This window comes from Rhinatrema bivittatum, chromosome 18, assembly GCF_901001135.1.
Source record: "Rhinatrema bivittatum chromosome 18, aRhiBiv1.1, whole genome shotgun sequence".
Classification (NCBI taxonomy): Eukaryota; Metazoa; Chordata; class Amphibia; order Gymnophiona; family Rhinatrematidae; genus Rhinatrema; species Rhinatrema bivittatum.
Genome location: NC_042632.1, coordinates 53,586,630 through 53,603,904, shown reverse-complemented (window position 1 = coordinate 53,603,904; position 17,275 = coordinate 53,586,630). Strand labels below are relative to the sequence as shown.

Here is a 17,275-nt window from a genome sequence, read left to right as displayed (position 1 = left end):
TCCTGCTGCCTGGCAAACAAAGTCCTGCTGTTGTGCGTTTTGAGGAACGAGAGGTTGGTGCCGCTCAGCCCGGTCCTTACGCCGTCTTCGTGGGTTTTGTTCTTCTTGCAGTTGACCATGTTGTGCCTGAGCCTGAGTGCAGCATAATGGAGGCCTACGAGAAGTGGAGGGAGTGGGCCGACGGGAGGACGTGCTGTGACTACGCTTTGCACGTAGACATCACCCACTGGAGTGACAGTGTGAAGCAGGAAGTGGAGACCCTCGTCAAACAAAAAGGTTTGTATCGGGGCGAGGGCCTGTGAAGGAGGGTAAGTGCCCCTGGCTCTGGAAGGAGGATCTTTTGTCTCCCCTGTTGCCCTATAAAGGTTTCCAGATTGCCAGTTAATTCTTTGTCTTCCTTATGCGGGCCCGCTCCACGACCTCAAATTACTTCCAGTCACTTCTCCACAATCCCCTTTCCTGCCCACTCGGATTTTGGTCTGTCGAAGCAGAAATCCAGGGCTGCCGTGATGGGATGACTTGTGATTGGGGGGGGGGGGGGGGGGGTGGCGTCAGATCTCGTCTCTCTACCATCTACTCCTACTGCGTCATTGTGAGGGTCCAGAGCTGGGGCATCTCTCCAGGGGAGGCACTAGCCGGACTGCGCAAGAGACTCTGTGAAGGTCTGTAATCATTTACCATGATTACTACTCGGGGATTGATTTAGGAGTTTGCCACCCCTAGGCACTGTTCGTGCCGTTGTGCGCCACCCCCAGGTAAAGTCAGGTAATGGGGAGCAGGAGGTGTAAGGCACAGTCCCACAGTTTGCTGCGGCAGCTCAGGCAAAGATTTTGTGGCAAAAACTGGAAAAGCCTGAAGCACATTGGCAAGCATTTCCATCTTTCAGATTATAAAAATTAAGTAATTTTCCAGCCTTGTTTGTGTGTGTGTGTGTGTGTGTGTACAATTTGTTTATTTTTATGGATAAGAGGAAGGAGTATGAGAAGAAAGAGGGCGGGGGATAAGTGGGTGGAGAGGGCGGGGGATTAGTGGGAGGAGAGGTGGAGAGGATGGGGGATAAGTGGGAGGAGAGGTGGAGAGAATGGGATGGGGGAGGAGAGGTAGAAAGATGGGGAAGATGAAGGAAAGGGGTAAATAAGGAATTGGGTGGGAGGAGAGGGAGGGAGATTCTGTGATTGAGAGAGGGGGATTGGGAGTAGGAAATGTTGGGTGAGGGGGTCCAGGATCTGGGGGAGAGAAACTGCATTGCAGTGGATGGGGGAGGGGAAAGGAGAGAAGGGAGGTGCCCTTACTGTGCCCTGGTCCTGCTCCCCCTTACAACTCCTCTCTAACCTGTGTCTGGTTTACATACGCACACACACATTCTCATTCTCTCTCTCACACACACACATTCTCATTCTCTCTCTCTCTCTCTCTCTCACACACACATTCTCATTCTCTCACTCTCTCTCACACACATTCTCATTCTCTCTCTCTCTCTCACACACACACAAAAGCTTCCGCCCATCTCTCACCTCTCTTTTCACACCCAATGATCCCCATTCAACCCCTCCTAATCTTACCAGCATAATCTCCGTTTGCTCTCTGTGCTCCAGGCTCACCCCCCCCTGCTCCCTGGGAAGGATGGTGGGGGGCCTGGATCAGGGAGCAGAGGGAGAATTAAGCACAGCTGGAAGGCAGTGAATCTTCAGCAGGCCTGCTGTGTCCCTCCCCCCCCCCCCCCCCCCTCCTCGCCCCAGATTTTTGCCGCCCTAGGCACAGGCCCAGTGTGCTTGTTGACGTATCCAGGCCTGTTACTACTGCAGATTTCTGGTGTCTCTGTTCAGCTGGGGGACTGGATCGGAGGGAAATCAGGAGCCTGCCAGTGAAGGCTGCTGGGGGTGGAGCTTCCAAACCGGACAGGGTCAGATTATTGTCCTGGATTTTCCTAACAGTTGTGAGAGAGGTTGCTGGACCATAGTAGCCAAGACTGGGATAACCTCCACCAGGGTCACAGCCATGCCTTAAATCTGTTTCCGTTTTAATTCAGTTGTAAGCTTGGAATCCTTATAATTATGTGCAAGCGCAGACTCTTACTCACTAATATTTTCCCACATGTCTTGTATCAGAGGTGGCCAACTCCAGTCCTCAAGCGCCTCAAACGGGCCTGGTGTTTGGGTAATTGCCAGGTTCTTGTGGCCTGGATTGGCCACTGCTGGAAACAGGATGCTGGGCTTGATGGACCCTAGGTCTGACCCAGCATGGCAATTTCTTATCTTCTCAAATCTCTCTCGTGCATATTCATCCTGAAAATGAGACCTGCTCTTGAGGACTGCAGCTGGCCACCCCTGTTTGTCAGACCTTTTCTCAGAAATCTCCCCCCATTCAATGCCCTCCTCCCTCCACTGGTCCTCATGTAGTACAGTTTTGGGGTACCTGAGGCCTGCAGATAGTGGGGAGCGCCCGCCCCACCCTCTGATGTCTGTACGCCCAGGAAAAGGGCGTCGCGTATTACCGGCATCCTCTGCCCTGCGCATTGTACAGGAAAATAGCTCAGCCCTGGTTTTCTTTTCTGACATTTACAAAAATAGTTTTTCGAGTTCTGAGAGGGAAGTCCCCCCAGGACTATTTTTTCCTCATTAGCCCGAGGGCGCTGTGTCATGCCACCAGGAATGCGCCTCCCCTCCCTATGAAACAGACCTCCGACTCTCTTTGTCTTGCAGTGGGATGTAAAGACCTTTTCCTCCTTTCCTTATCCCTCCGGCCTTATCACGTGGCTCCTGTCCCCGCGGTGCGGAGTAGGTCACATGCAGCGGGCGTGACTCAAATCCCTCTGCTGATAAAGTAATGTTCCTTTCATCCCCTGGATCCGAGAGTGCTGCGTGTCTGAGCACAAGGCACGCCCAGAGAAGGAGGAATGAATTGCCTCTATCCTAATCCAGTGCTCACCAAGCCTGTCAGGTTTTCAGGATGTCCCTAATGAATATGCATGAGGTAGATTTGCATGCATCGCAGACCCAGGGTATGCAAATCTGTCTCCTACGCATTCCCCGTGGATACCCTGAAAACCTGACAGATGGGCTGATCTCCAGTCTAGCTGTGCCTCCAGGAGAGGCTTGCTCAAAACTGGCCTGTTCTACAACCTGGCCAGGAGAAATTCCCATTGGGCAAAGAAGGATTGCAGCTTTTGCCTTGACTTATTTTGGAAGATACTAAATCCTGGCAAATTATTCAGATATCACAAGCCAATTAACAACTAATAAATATATTGTGACATTACTCCAATTTTTAAATCTTTATTAGTGAAAAATATCAAAAACACATCCCACATTTAATCCATAATACCCCACACAATAGATATTATATTTTGATAAAAACCTATTTCATCATACTCATCCATACATCCTACATATCACTCATACAAAAATCATTCATCCTCTTATAAAACAATTTTCAAACTTTCAAGTTAAACATCAAATACAGATTCTTCTTAACAATTATCCAATTGTAGATACAAATTGTTTTCCAAGCAGAAAGAGTCACATTGCACATGTATTTCTGCGTTACTACAACGCCATTCCTCTTGATCTCTCTTTGACTTATTTTGGGGCAGGGTGGTGCGTGGGGGCTCCTCTGACATTTCCAGTGTAACTGGTGGGCCAGCTGGGGGGAGGAAGTGTTTCGAGCTACGAGTAATGAGCTTGCCTTGCACTCGTCACTCCCCCCCCCCCCCCCCCCCCCCCACCTCCCAGACCTGCCATGGCCTTTCTGGACTGGAGATCAGCCCATCTCGTGCACTGATCTCAAGACGCTCGCCCACACACACACACAATAGGCATTCGTGCCAAATAGGCCTGAACATGGTGGCCAGGAAAAGACCATTTCCCCCTCCCCCGCCTCAGGGAAAACTGGTCGGCTCAGTGCGAGGGGGTTAGTGAGTAAAGTCCCCGTGTCCTGCATTGCTAGCAGTGGCATGGGATTAGCTCTGGATTTCTGCTGCTCTTCGGTGTGGGAAGGGGAGCTGGGAGGTGTCGGAGATTAAGCTGGGAGCCAGGAAGAGCAGAGACCATTCCTTGCTTTGCTCTCTGCTGTGGTCCCTGCCAAGTTGCCTCATTCCATTGGGCTGCAGTAATAATCACAGTGTGTGCCTCCGGGAAAAGAGAGTCCTCTCTCTGACTCTGACTCTCTCTCTGCCTTCTCCCACCCACAGGAATTAACTCCTTCATGGTTTACATGGCCTACAAGGATTTATATCAGATGTCAAACACTGAGGTAAAGCTTGAATTACCTGTCTGTCGATTTTTTTTTCCCCTTCTTCTGCACGTCCTGTCTCTCTTTTTAATCGTGTTCAGCTTTCATCGGGAAATCATTAAGGGCAGCTTAACACATTTCCCCTGCTCCCTCCCACGTTCCCTCTCTGTAACTCGCAGCAGTCCGTGACGTACTCCAGTACAGAGCTGCTATCGTTGCTGTCCTCTGGTCTACCACTGGGTGGCACTGTGAGAGCAGGACTGTGCCGGCTTCACGACTGTCTGCGATCAGCCTGAGGTGGAGGAGCCGTAGCCAGGCATTGAGCCAACCAGCCCAGTGTCCCAGACGCACACCTGACCGGTCCCGTTGTCAGGATATCTGCCATGAACCATGCCACGTGTTTGGGTCCCACATTGGCTCACCTGAATGAAATTACCTAAGCCAAACTCTCTGTTTTCAAAGTTTCCATCTGCCTCTCCAGAGACATAACTGCCTGAGAACTCCCATTTTGTATTCTGTATTGCTAGACCAATGAAAACTTTCCTGGCTCCTAATTGGCTGAGAAGAGTCATGTGGTCATGTGGCAATCTGGGGTTTCCCGGGGACACTGGTTTGGTTGCTGACAAACTCCCCCCCTCCATGAGGTACACTCAGCCTGGACAGTTCTTCATTCGCCCTCCCAGCTCCAGGCGTCCTTGGATTTTGTTTTGACCAAGCAGGCTGACCAGTCCTGGAATGGTAAGGGTTGGAACTGTTGAAGCCAGGATTGGATTGGAGTGTCCCTGATGGTGGAGAGTTAGCTGAGCCTCCTTTTGCAATGGTCCTGCTGCAGCAGCTGAGACTTGCACGCATTACTGGCACTGACGCCTCTGTCCCTTTCCTCTTGCAGCTGTACGAGATCTTCAGCTTCCTCGGAAAATTGGGTGCCATAGCTCAAGTCCATGCTGAGAACGGTGATATCATTGCACAGGTGACCGCTTAACTCTTCTGCCTTCAACTGGAATCTAAATGCATGAATTAGAAATATCCTGTAGATTTATAGATTAAAAAAAAAAGCAAAATCTTTTGACAAAAAGGGGCTATACAAGACTAAGAGATGGTTCTTTTCTTTCTCAATTAACTAATGAGTGCTATACAGGGGTACAAATTATATCGCAATGACAGAGAGGAGCACTTGGGAGGAGGTGTGGCGCTTTATGTCTGGGATGGCATTGAGTCCAACAGGATAAACATCCTGCATGAGACTAAATGCACAACCGAATCTTTATGGGTAGAAATCCCTTGTGTGTCGGGGAAGACTATAGTGATAGGGGTATACTACCGTCCACCTGGTCAAGATGGTGAGACTGACAGTGAAATACGAAGAGAAATTAGGGAAGCTAACCAAATTGGTAGTGAGGTAATAATGGGAGATTTCAATTACCCCATTATTAACTGGGTAAATGTATCATCGGGACATGCTAGAGAGATAACGTTCCTGGATGGAATAAATGACAGTTTTATGGAGCAATTGGTTCAGGAATCGACAAGAGAGGGAGCTATTTTAGATTTAATTCTCAGTGGAACGCAGGATTTGGTGCGAGAGGTAACAGTGGTGGGGCCACTTGGCAATAGTGATCATAATATGATCAAATCTGAATTAATGACTGGAAGGGGAACTGTAAATAAATCCATGGCTCTAGCACTAAACTTTCAAAAGGGAAACTTTGATAAAATGAGAAAAATAGTTAGAAAAAAACCGAAAGGAGCAGAACAAAGACAAAAAAGTGTGCAAGAGTAGTCATTGTTAAAAAAAAATAATAAAAATAAATAAATAAATAAAAAAATACTATCCTAGAAGCGCAGTCCAGATGTATTCCACACATTAAGAAAGGTGGAAGGAAGGCAAAATGATTACCATCATGGTTAAAAGGGGAGGTGAAAGAAGCTATTTTAGCCAAAAGATCTTCATTCAAAAATTGGAAGGATCCAACAGAAGAAAATAGGATAATGCATAAGCGTTGGCAAGTTAAATGTAAGACATTGATAAGACAGGCTAAGAGAGAATTTGAAAAGAAGTTGGCCATAGAGGCAAAACTCACAGTAAAAACTTTTTAAAATATATCCGAAGCAAGAAACCTGTGAGGGAGTAAGTTGGACCGTTAGATGATCAAGGGGTTAAAGGGGCACTTAGAGAAGATAAGGCCATCGCGGAAAGATTAAATGATTTCTTTGCTTCGGTGTTTACTGAAGAGGATGTTGGGGAGATACCTGTTCCAGACGGTATACACCCCTATTTCAATTAATTTGTAACCTATCATTAAAATCATCCATTGTACCTGAAAATTGGAAGACGGCCAATGTAACCCCTATATTTAAAAAGGGCTCCAGGGGCGATCCAGGAAACTACAGACCAATGAGCGTGACTTCAGTGCCGGGAAAAATTGTGGAAACTATTCTAAAGAATAAAATCACAAAACATTTAGATAGACATGGTTTGATGGGTCACAGCCAGCATAGATTTACCCAAGGGAAGTCTTGCCTCACAAATCTTCATTTTTATGAAGGGGTTAAGAAACATGTGGACAAAGGTGAACCAGTAGTTGTGTTGTATTTGGATTTTCAGAAGGTGTTTGATAAAATCCCGCATGAGAGGCTTCTAAGAAAACTAAAAAGTCATGGGATAGGTGGCGATGTCCTTTTTTGGATTGCAAGTTGGTTAAAGGAAACAGAGTAGGATTAAATGGTTTGTTTTCACAGTGGAAAAGGGTAAAACAGTGGAGTGCCTCAGGGATCTGTACCAGGATCGGTGCTTTTCAATATATTTATAAATGATCTGGAAAGGGGAATGACGAGTGAGGTGATCAGATTTGCGGATTGTGATAAATTGCAGGAGGACCCTGCGAGACTGGAAGATTGGGCTTCCAAATGGCAGATGAAATTTAATGTGGACAAGTGCAAGGTGATGCTTACAGGGAAAAATAACCCTTGCTGTAGTTACACAAAGTTAGGTTCTATCTTAACATAGAAACATAGAAACATAGAAATGATGGCAGAAGAAGACCAAATGGCCCATCCAGTCTGCCCAGCAAGCTTCCCTCATTTTTTCTCTCATACTTGTCTGTTTCTCTTAGCTCTTGGTTCTAATTCCCTTCCACCCCCGCCATTAATGTAGAGAGCGGTGATGGAGCTGCATCCAAGTGAAACATCTAGCTTGATTAGTTAGAGGTAGTAGGGGTAGTAACCGCCGCAATAAGCAAGCTACACCCATGCCCATTTGTTTTTACCCAGATTATGTTATACAGCCCTTATTGGTTGTTTATCTTCTCCCCTGCCGTTGAAGCAGGGAGCTATGCTGGATATGCGTGAGGTATCAGTTTTTTTCTTCTCCCCTGCCGTTGAAGCAGAGAGCTATGCTGGATATGCATCGAAAGTGAAGTATCAGGCACATTTGGTTTGGGGTAGTAACTGCCGTAACAAGCCAGCTACTCCCCGCTTTGTGAGTGTGAATCCTTTTTTCTTCTCCCCTGCCGTTTAAGCAGAGAGCTCTGCTGGATGTGTGAAGTAACAGTTTTTCTTTTCCCCTGCTGTTGAAGCAGAGAACTATGCTGGATATGCATTGAAAGTGAAGTATAAGAATGGAGTGATCAAGCTAGTTGAAAGGCATCAGGAATAGAGGAAGGTGGAGGTAGTAATTTGGATATTTGGTTTGGGGTGGTAACCGCCGTAACAAGCCAGCTACTCCCGTCTTTGTGAGTGCAAATCCTTTTTTCCACATTTCCTCTTGCTGTTGAAGCTTAGAGTGATGTTGGAGTCACAGTAACCATGTGTATGTTTATTGAATAAGGGTATTGTCCTCCAGGCAGTAGCCATCATTGTGGCGAGTCACCTACTCTTCATTGGCGGCCTCTTGACTTTATGGATCCACAGTGTTTATCCCACGCCCCTTTGAAGTCCTTCACAGTCCTTGTGTATGTTTATTGAATAAGGGTATTGTCTCCAGGCAGTAGCCATCATTGTGGCGAGTCACCTACTCTTCATTGGCGGCCTCTTGACTTTATGGATCCACAGTGTTTATCCCACGCCCCTTTGAAGTCCTTCACAGTCCTTCACAGTTACCACCCAGGAAAGAGATCTCTGCATCATAGTGGAATCGTCGGCTCAGTGTGCTGCGGCAGTCAAAAAAGCAAACAGAATGTTAGGAATTATTAGGAAGGGAATGGTGAATAAAACGGAAAATGTCATAATGCCTCTATCGCTCCATGGTGAGACCGCACCTTGAATAGTGTGTGCAGTTCTGGTCGCCGCATCTAAAAAAGGATACAGTTGCACTGTTGAAAGTACAGAGAAGGGCGACCAAAATAAGTGGCATGGAACAGCTCCCCTATGAGGAAAGGTTAGAGAGGTTAGGGCTGTTCAGTTTGGAGAAGAGATGTCTGAAATGGGACATGATACAGGTCTACAAAATTATGAAAGGACTCGAACAGGTTAATGTAAATCAGTTATTTACTCTCTCAGATAATAGGACTAGGGAGTGTTCCGTGAAGTAGCTTATTGAAAACAAATCAAAGAAAATTCTTTTTCACTCGGTGCATAGTTAAGCTCTGGAATTCATTGCCAGAGGATGTGGTTATGGCTGTTAGTGTAGCTGGGTTTAAAAAAGGTTTGGATAAGTTCCTAGAGGAAAAATCCATAAACTACTATTAAATTATAAGCAATAGTAGCTTGAGATTTATTTAATGTTTGGGTACTTGCCAGGTACTTGTGACTTGGATTGGCCACTGTTGGAAACAGGATGCTGGGCTTGATGGACCCTTGGTCTGACCCAGTATGGCATATCAGGCAGGAAACCTGTCTACTAACTTTTAAAAAGAAACTAAAGACATGGCTATTCTGCCGAGCCTTCCCCGCCACTAGCCCAACAGCCTGATCTAGAATTATCATATCGCTTATGTAAATAAATAAACGCTAATCATGCTCACAAGTCATTATGAGGTTCGGCCCCCTGCCTCCGTCCCATATTCCATTGTATATAGTAATTTATTGTATATAGTAACTTATTTAATTTTATTTTTTTTTTTTCGTTTCTCCCCCTCTTCTTTTTTCCTCCTCCCAGTTAAGACAACCTTGTTATAATGTAACTTTCATGCTCCTTCAGATTGTCACTTGTTATATGGTTGGTTATAGTTCTGCTTCGTTCGATGTAAACCGAGTTGATTTGATCTGTATCAAGAAAGTCTGTATATAAAAGCCTTAAATAATAATAAATAATATCATACGTTCTAATCCAATATTAGGTTAGCTAAGATGCTAGAAATTGCAGCGGAGCTGTTGTCAGAGCTTGGTGACAACAGACATTTCGTGTAAATTAAACTATCTGGGGATTTAAAAAATGTTTTTTTAAAACTGCGATGAAATAAAACCCTATAGGCCTGCCTGGAGGTAATTAGTATCCAGGGATGAGGAGGTGTTATTCTTCAGCAGAGGTATCAGACTCCAGTCCTCAGGGGCCATAGGCAGACCTGCTTTTCAGGGTAATGACAGTCTGCAGATTAATCTGGGTCCTAAACAAAAATGTCACCTGCAAATCGGTGAGAACCAGCGCTGGCTGTGGGGAGCTAATGCTCTCCTTTTAGGCTGCTTGAAGCAGCCCCACACAGAATGGTAACAGTAACCCAGAGGGGTGCACCCAAGGACTGAGTTGGTTTGATGCAGCTGTGCTGTTTGTTACTCGTCATTTGCGCCCCACCCCCACCCCACCCCGCCTTTCAGAAATGTGGGCCAGGGTGTATGCCATCCTAGTATCCGTGGCAGGTATGGTGGCTCGTGGACATATCCAGCTCTTCCCCCCCCCCCCCCCTCTCCTCCCTGCATGAACGACAGGGCCATTTTTCAGACGAGTGACTCTGAACTTCCTGAGAGAATATAGCGTTTCCTTTTTGCCGTGTGCCGTCTAGGAGCAAGCTCTGCATTTTTCTGTACGTTTGTCATTTTTGGATAATTCTTAACGTTGGCTGAGCAGAAAGTGTTTTTAAGGCCTGCAAACTGGTTTTTGCCAGGATGGAGAGAGCTCCTAGAATGCAGAAGCCATTTCTGTTAAAGGTATGAGCAGGGCGAGAGAGAGAGAGAGAGAGCGAGCGCAGGCCACAGAATCTTTGCGTCCAGATGTGCTCGGGGGCCTCGGTTTAGCAGCACTGGCGGCTTCCCTTCGTTACCCTGGCTGAAGCTGGGCTCTTGGGGAGCAGGCTCTCGCCCAGCCCTGTCTGTCTGTACCAGGGGGAGATGCCACGATAGCTCTTGCAGTCCCTTTGCCTCATTCCCGCCTGGCCCCTTCCCTCCTCCCCCCTCCAGTCCCAAGAAAGGGGAGAGTAGTTTCCAGCAAAGCTTTCAACGCTGGCGTCTGAGGGATGCACGGACACCTTCAGGGGAAGGAGCTGGCGTGTTACCTGCCATTACCAGCTCTCTGCTGGCCCCACCGAGCCGTCAGATGGATTCATTTAATGGTTGTGCAGGCAAACAAAACTGCATTTACTGAGAGCAGCAGCTCAAGCACCAGGAGATGTGCCCAACACTTCACGTTGCCCAGTCTTACTGCCTGCTGTAAAAAAAAATTGCACATTGCTAGGACAACATTCATTGTGTGCATTTCAGTGTAACAAGTACGTGAAGCATTTAGAGAATGGGGTTGCCCTATTGGAAACTAGAAGACCACTGGCAGTAACCAATGGCAGGGCAGCTTTAAAAACGTTTGACGACCTCACATTGTGCTCCAGTCTCCCAGAGGCTGCAATGGACCTTACCTTCTCCCTTTCCCTATAGGAAGGCAAAAGGGAATCTAAAAGCAACGGGTGGTCCGGGTCATGTGACAAGTGTGGGTCAGGGGTCAGCGGGTGCTTTGTTATATGCTGCACAAAGTCCAGTGAAATTGGGGGGAATGGTGGAGGGACAGGCAGAGACCTGTCCCTCCACCGTTGCTCTTATAAGATCAGCTTACCTGTGGGGAAACCAAGTTACGCACTGTTTTCCTTCCTGCCACCCTATGTCTGCTTCTTTAATCTCCTTTTTTTCTTTTTGCATTTATTTGACTTTATGTAATTCTTTTTTTTTTTTTTTTAGCACCGAGGGCACACCCCCTGATTTAGAAGCCACTATTCGGCTGTACCAATGGGGCATGAGCATATACTTCAGATAACAAACAGCACAGACGCATCCTGACATGCTGTGGTCCATACTGGAGGGGCAATTAAATAAATTTAATACGTGCCCTTGCTGTAGTTACACGATGTTAGGTTCTGTCTTTGGAGTTATCATCCAGGAAAGAGATCTAGGGTTCATAGTAGATAATACATTCACATCGTCGGCTCAGTGTGCTCTGGAGGTCAAAAAAGCAAACAGAATGTTGGGAATTATAAGGAAGGGAATGGTTAATAGAACGGAAAATGTCATAAAGCCTCTGTATCGCTCCATGGTGAGACCGCACCTTGAATACTGTGTACAATTCTGGTAAAAAAAAAAGATATAGTTGCGATGGAGAAGGTACAGAGAAGGGCAACCAAAATGATAAAGGGGATTGGAACAGCTCCCCTATGAGGAAAAGGCTGAAGAGGTTAGGGCTGTTCAGCTTGGAGAGATACGACTGAGGGGGGATATGATAGAGGTCTTTAAGATCATGAGAGGTCTAGAACGGGTAGATGTGAATCGGTTATTTACACTTTCAAAAATAGAAGGACTAAGGGGCACTCCATGAGTTAGCAAGTAGCACATTTAAGACTAATCGGAGAAATTCTTTTTCACTCAGTGCATAGTAGAGCACTGGAATTCATTGCCAGAGGATGTGGTTCCAGCAGTTAATGTAACTGGTTTAAAAAAGGTTTGGATAAGTTCCTTAGAGGTTAAATCCATAAGCTGCTATTAAAGTAATTAATAAGCAATAGTAGCTTGTGATTTATCTAATGTTTGGGTACTTGCCAGGTACTTGTGACTTGGATTAGCCACTGTTGGACACAGAATGCTGGGCTTGATGGACCCTTGGTCTGACCCAGTATGGCAACTTCTTATGTTTTTATGCAGGAGTGAATTGAAAAAGCTGATGGATAAGGGTATAATTAATTACTGCATTTGTGTTAATTGGCAGCTCAGTTGGACCCTAATGGCTATTAGAAAAGCAAGTCTTATGAAAAGGAGAGTCTGGTAACAATTTACAACTTTTAGAATTGGTTAGGTTGAAGGGGATGCAAGAAATACAGAGCGGGAAGTGTCTTGGTGAGCTTCTCGGCCCTCGATCCAGACTTCTAGCACAGGCCATTCCCCAGCCGTCTCCTGGAATTCCTGGCAGGAACAGCTGCCTCTGAGAGTGTCTTGCTTGGGAGTGCCATGGAAAGGCTAGCGATGGGGGGGGTGTGTGTGTCAGCCTCAAAAATCCAAGCCTGTTTGCCGTCCTGGAGGACCATAGGTGTAATCTCGTACAATACCTGAATGAAGTGACTGAACAGATCACGATAAGTGGAACACAGATTTAAAAAGATGAGGGCCGTTGGTGTAGATGGTGGGACTCTACACATTGGCTGCCGGTTTAATGATCTGCTTCTCAACCCTGGCTGGATTTTCCAGGCAGTGGATCGCCACCTTCCACATGACACGGAGAGATGAATGTAAAGCATGCAGAGGTCTGGGAGATGTCTGGTCATCACGGAGCCCCGAGAGTACTCGGGGGACAGAAAAGACGAGGGGCGTGTTTACTACTGGGGGAAGGCAATAAAGAGAGGATAGTTGGAAGATGTTGGACTCTTTAGAATCCCAAATTACGTTGGATTTCTGCAGCGAGGCTCACCTTGTCAGGAAGCACAATGCTATTCGCATCCAGTTTGTTGTCTTAGTGGCGTCCATGGCAGAACTGGGGCTCGACCTGTTCTTAAAAGCAGGGTAGATGGATGGAAAGCTGGTAGCATTTCTGGGGTTCAGACGGCAGACTTCGTAGCCTTGTACGACTGCACCCAGCCTTGCCGAGAGGCTCAATGTGAGATTACATAGCTTCAGGCAAAGCTGCCAGCTTCCTTCAACGCCCATCAGAATTTCTCTCGCTGTAGGATTTTGTGTCTGTTCTTGTGTTCCTTCTAACAAGGCTGTGGTTGGGAGAGAGGGCCTGGCTGCACTGCATTTCCTCTCTGGTAATGGCCGGGTCTCTGCTTTCCATCTGCTTCCTGTGTGTTTGCTTTAATTATTCGAGCTCCTCCCTTTTGGAGCTGAAATGCCTCTCTCCGCATATCTGTGTTTTGTGATCTTGCCTGTGTTTGTTTCTTTTCTAGGAACAAACTCGAATGTTGGAAATGGGCATCACAGGACCGGAGGGCCATGTGCCTGAGTAGGGCCGGAAGAGGTAGATATTGTACACTAAACATCATTATCATTCAGAGGGACCATCTGTAAAGCAGGACCAGTGTTTGCCAGAGTAAAATGTAATGTAATCAGGCCAATATATACCTGTTTACCTCTGGCTGCCACACTGAATGTAATGTAAGCAACCTAATGAGCTAATCACGTTTACATTATAGTGCGGTATTATAAGATCTCATTAAACCGTAGTCTGTAAGATGCTATTACAGCACTATGAGATGCAATATTGTCGTCAGACTTCGTTAGGTTCTAATTGAGGATTAGTTCCTGCGAGCAGGTTTTCACAGTAATTTTACCATTGTCGAGGCACGACATGAGACAGGAAGAGCTTACCTGCGATGTGGTTTCTGTGCGCGGGGCCTGACCGTGGAGGGAACTGGGATAGATAGGGAGTTGTAAAGAGGGGGACGGTGGTACCAGGGCCCCAGAATTACAGGAATGCATTTGAGAAATCAGTGTGAAGTGGTCATTTTATGCGGCTAGGTCCAGAAAGTGATTTTAAGGTGGAATAAACACAAGTCACGTTAGCACAGTGGGAACACTTTTGCACTTTGCCGATAAAGAGTTTTTTGTCAGAGTTTAGGAAAAGAGCATGCCTGAGGATTTTCAAATGGAGGGGCACTGAGAATGTAAATGTTACCTGGAATTGGGGATATCTGTAAGTGAGTGTGCCTCATTGTGACCAGCAGGGAATTCTGCTAACACCGGATAAATGCAGGCCGCCTCTGTGTCTGTCTGTATGAAATGATCTGAGAAATGTGTACGGGACAGCGGTTATGAGCTCGCTGTCTTACCACGGCCTCTCCGAGGGGTCGAGTTAGACTCTTGGCAGTCATGAAGCGGTAATCCCAGAAAACCTGTGCTGCACTGTATAGCATGGACTGGCTGGAAACAGGAAACCTGATTTTAGGAAAATCTACCATCTCTTCCGGCTCCAAGCTTTGTCTTAATAGTTGCTCTTTTAAACCTCGCTGGTGTTACCGGAGGTTGCAGTTTCCCCTCCATCGATGGTTTTGCAGCCCGCAGCCGAAGGGGTTAACAGCATCGGATCTGCAGAGGGGAGGGAACGGGCCTGCCCTGGTCTGTTTGCATTCACCCCTGACACGTGGCCATCCAATGTCAACAACAAGTAACTAAGACTGGCATCATATGAAAAAGCAGTTACACGGTGCTGCTTAGAGCGGTCCTCCTTCCTAAGCATGCGCCTCGGAGGTGGAGAATATTCCAGGAGTGATCTTCACATGCTAAGTCTTCTAGCCATTTGCGTGAAAATTGGATCATACCTGAAGGAGCTGCCGTGGCCTTTTCCTCCGGAGCCTGCCCCTAGTCAATGGGCCAACCCAAGGACTAGAAAATGCTCTGGTGCCCCCATCACCAGCCTCGCCCGCCAACCTGGCAGCATCCCGGAGATTGTGACCCAACTTCCAAATGTCTCCTCTGTTAACTCTCCGCATCCTGTGCTTCCCGGCGCCTGTTTAAAGCTGGCGTGGAAGGTATCGATTGCCTCGCTTCTGGTTGTCACGGACAACCTCACAACACAACCAATACAGCTGCAGGCATACGGTGGTACTGAATGGCCATATTAAACCACTTAGATGCTAAAAAAAAGAAATGAACTGTAAGGGAAAAAACACACAATTTTGTCTGGCAATTTTTTATTAATCATCACCTCTTGTGAAGGAAGTTGTTTTTGGCAAAACGTGCATGGAATTAGGCCCCTAGCACTCGTGGGATGCTGGATTTGAGACCCACATGGTTGAGATTAATTGCTTTCAATCTTGTACTGTGCATGGAGTAGGAATTTTGGGGGGTTTTTGCTTGCAGCGCATCTGCCAGACCCTGGGAAGCCTCCAGGGTGTGGTCGGGCCTCATGAGGTGACGTCGTACTCCCTAAAGATTGCCGAAGGCTCACGCAGGCCTTGACGGCTCTGTAAGCAAAGGCACATCCGAAGGTCCAGCTCCTGCTCCGGTACGGCAGGGCAGCCACGGCGGCAGGAAGCCAAGTACGGAGGAAAGGCTGGGCCAGTGAAAATGGAAAACAGAATTATCTATGAACTCTCCACAAGTAAAATCCGGGGCAGACAAATCATTCCATGTGTCAGACTCTCGCTCTCTGAGAGGACAATTGTTCTAAGCTATTTGCACGTGCGGATAAGACTACACAACGGTGGCAACGCCGCGTGGCCTTTAGGGGGCACTGGAGGCAAAGACAACGGGCAAAAAGTATTCCCCAGTTATCTGGGTAGCACCGTAAACAGAAAACACGTTTATTTAGTTAATTACACACTCCTTTCTTATGCTGTGCTGAGATTTCTGTGTGTCTGAGTAAAAGGTCAATAGCACGGAAAATCCTTTGTGGGGTTGGAAAAGAGAGAGGTGCTTACAAGGGCTGAGCTCAAACAGCAGGAATAATTTCCACAGGCAGGGACATCTCGGGTCTTCATTTCTCACAGCGCGACGCGGCCACTCCCAGGGTGGATGGACAGCACTGAAGAAATGAAGTCCTGAGATGTCCCTGCCTGTGGACATTATTCCTGCTGTTTGAGCACAGCCCACACACACACATATATATATATATATGCGTGTGTGTGCGTGCGTGTGTGTGTATATATGTGTGTGTGTGTGTATGTATATATATGTGTATAATATATATATGCGTGCGTGTGTGTGTATATATATATATAGTATACTACACACACACACGACGAGTGAGATAGTCAAATTTGCAGATGACACAAATTGTTCAGAGTAGTTAAAATCACAAGCAGATTGTGATAAATTGCAGGAAGACCTTGTGAGACTTGGAAAATTGGGGCATCCAAATGGCAGATGAAAGTAATGTTGATAGTGCAAGGTGATGCATATAGGCAAAAATACCCATGCTATAATTACACGATTTGGGTTCCATATTAGGTGCTACAATCCAAGAAAGAGATCTAGGTGTCATAGTGGATAGACACATTGAAATCGTCGTTCAGTGTGTGCTGCGGCAGTCAAAAAAGCAAACAGAAGTGTTGGGAATTTTTAGAAAGAGTGAATGATGAATAAAACGGAAAATGTCATAATGCCTCTGTAACGCTCCATGGTGAGACCGCACCTTGATACTGTGTACAATTCTGGTCGCCGCATCTCAAACAAGATATAATTGCGATGGGAGAGGTACAGAGAAGGGCTACCAAAATAAGGGGAATGAACAACTCCCCTATGAGGAAAGACTAAAGAGAGGTTAGGACTTTTCAGCTTGGAGAAGAGAACACTGAGGGGGGATATGATAGAGGTGTTTAAAATCATGAGAGGTCATAGAACGAGTAATGTGAATCAGTTATTACTCTTTCGGATAGTAGAAAGACTAGGGGGCACTCCATGAAGTTAGCATGGGGCACATTTAAAACTAATCGGAGAAGTTCTTTTTACTCAACGCACAATTAAACTCTGGAATTTGTTGCCAGAGAATGTGGTTAGTGCAGTTAGTATAGCTGTGTTTAAAAAAGGATTGGATAAGTTCCTGGAGGAGAAGTCCATTACCTGCTATTAAGTTCACTTAGAGAATAGCCACTGCCATTAGCATGGTTTACATGGAATAGACTTAGTTTTTGGGTACTTGCCAGGTTCTTATGGCCTGGATTGGCCACTGTTGGAAACAGGATGCTGGGCTTGATGGACCCTTGGTCTG

The 17,275-nt window shown here is 46.5% G+C and overlaps 1 protein-coding gene across 1 annotated transcript in view; it reads left to right on the top strand.

Annotated features, from left to right (window-relative positions):
* LOC115079823 (dihydropyrimidinase-related protein 3-like) overlaps window positions 1-17,275 on the top strand; it is a 55,280-nt gene that overhangs the window by 31,026 nt on the left and 6,979 nt on the right. Inside the window, 5 exon segments of the mRNA XM_029583706.1 lie at window positions 112-276; window positions 4,190-4,251; window positions 5,120-5,200; window positions 13,515-13,564; window positions 13,861-13,879. Of these exon segments, the coding sequence (XP_029439566.1) occupies window positions 112-276; window positions 4,190-4,251; window positions 5,120-5,200; window positions 13,515-13,564; window positions 13,861-13,879 (377 nt within the window).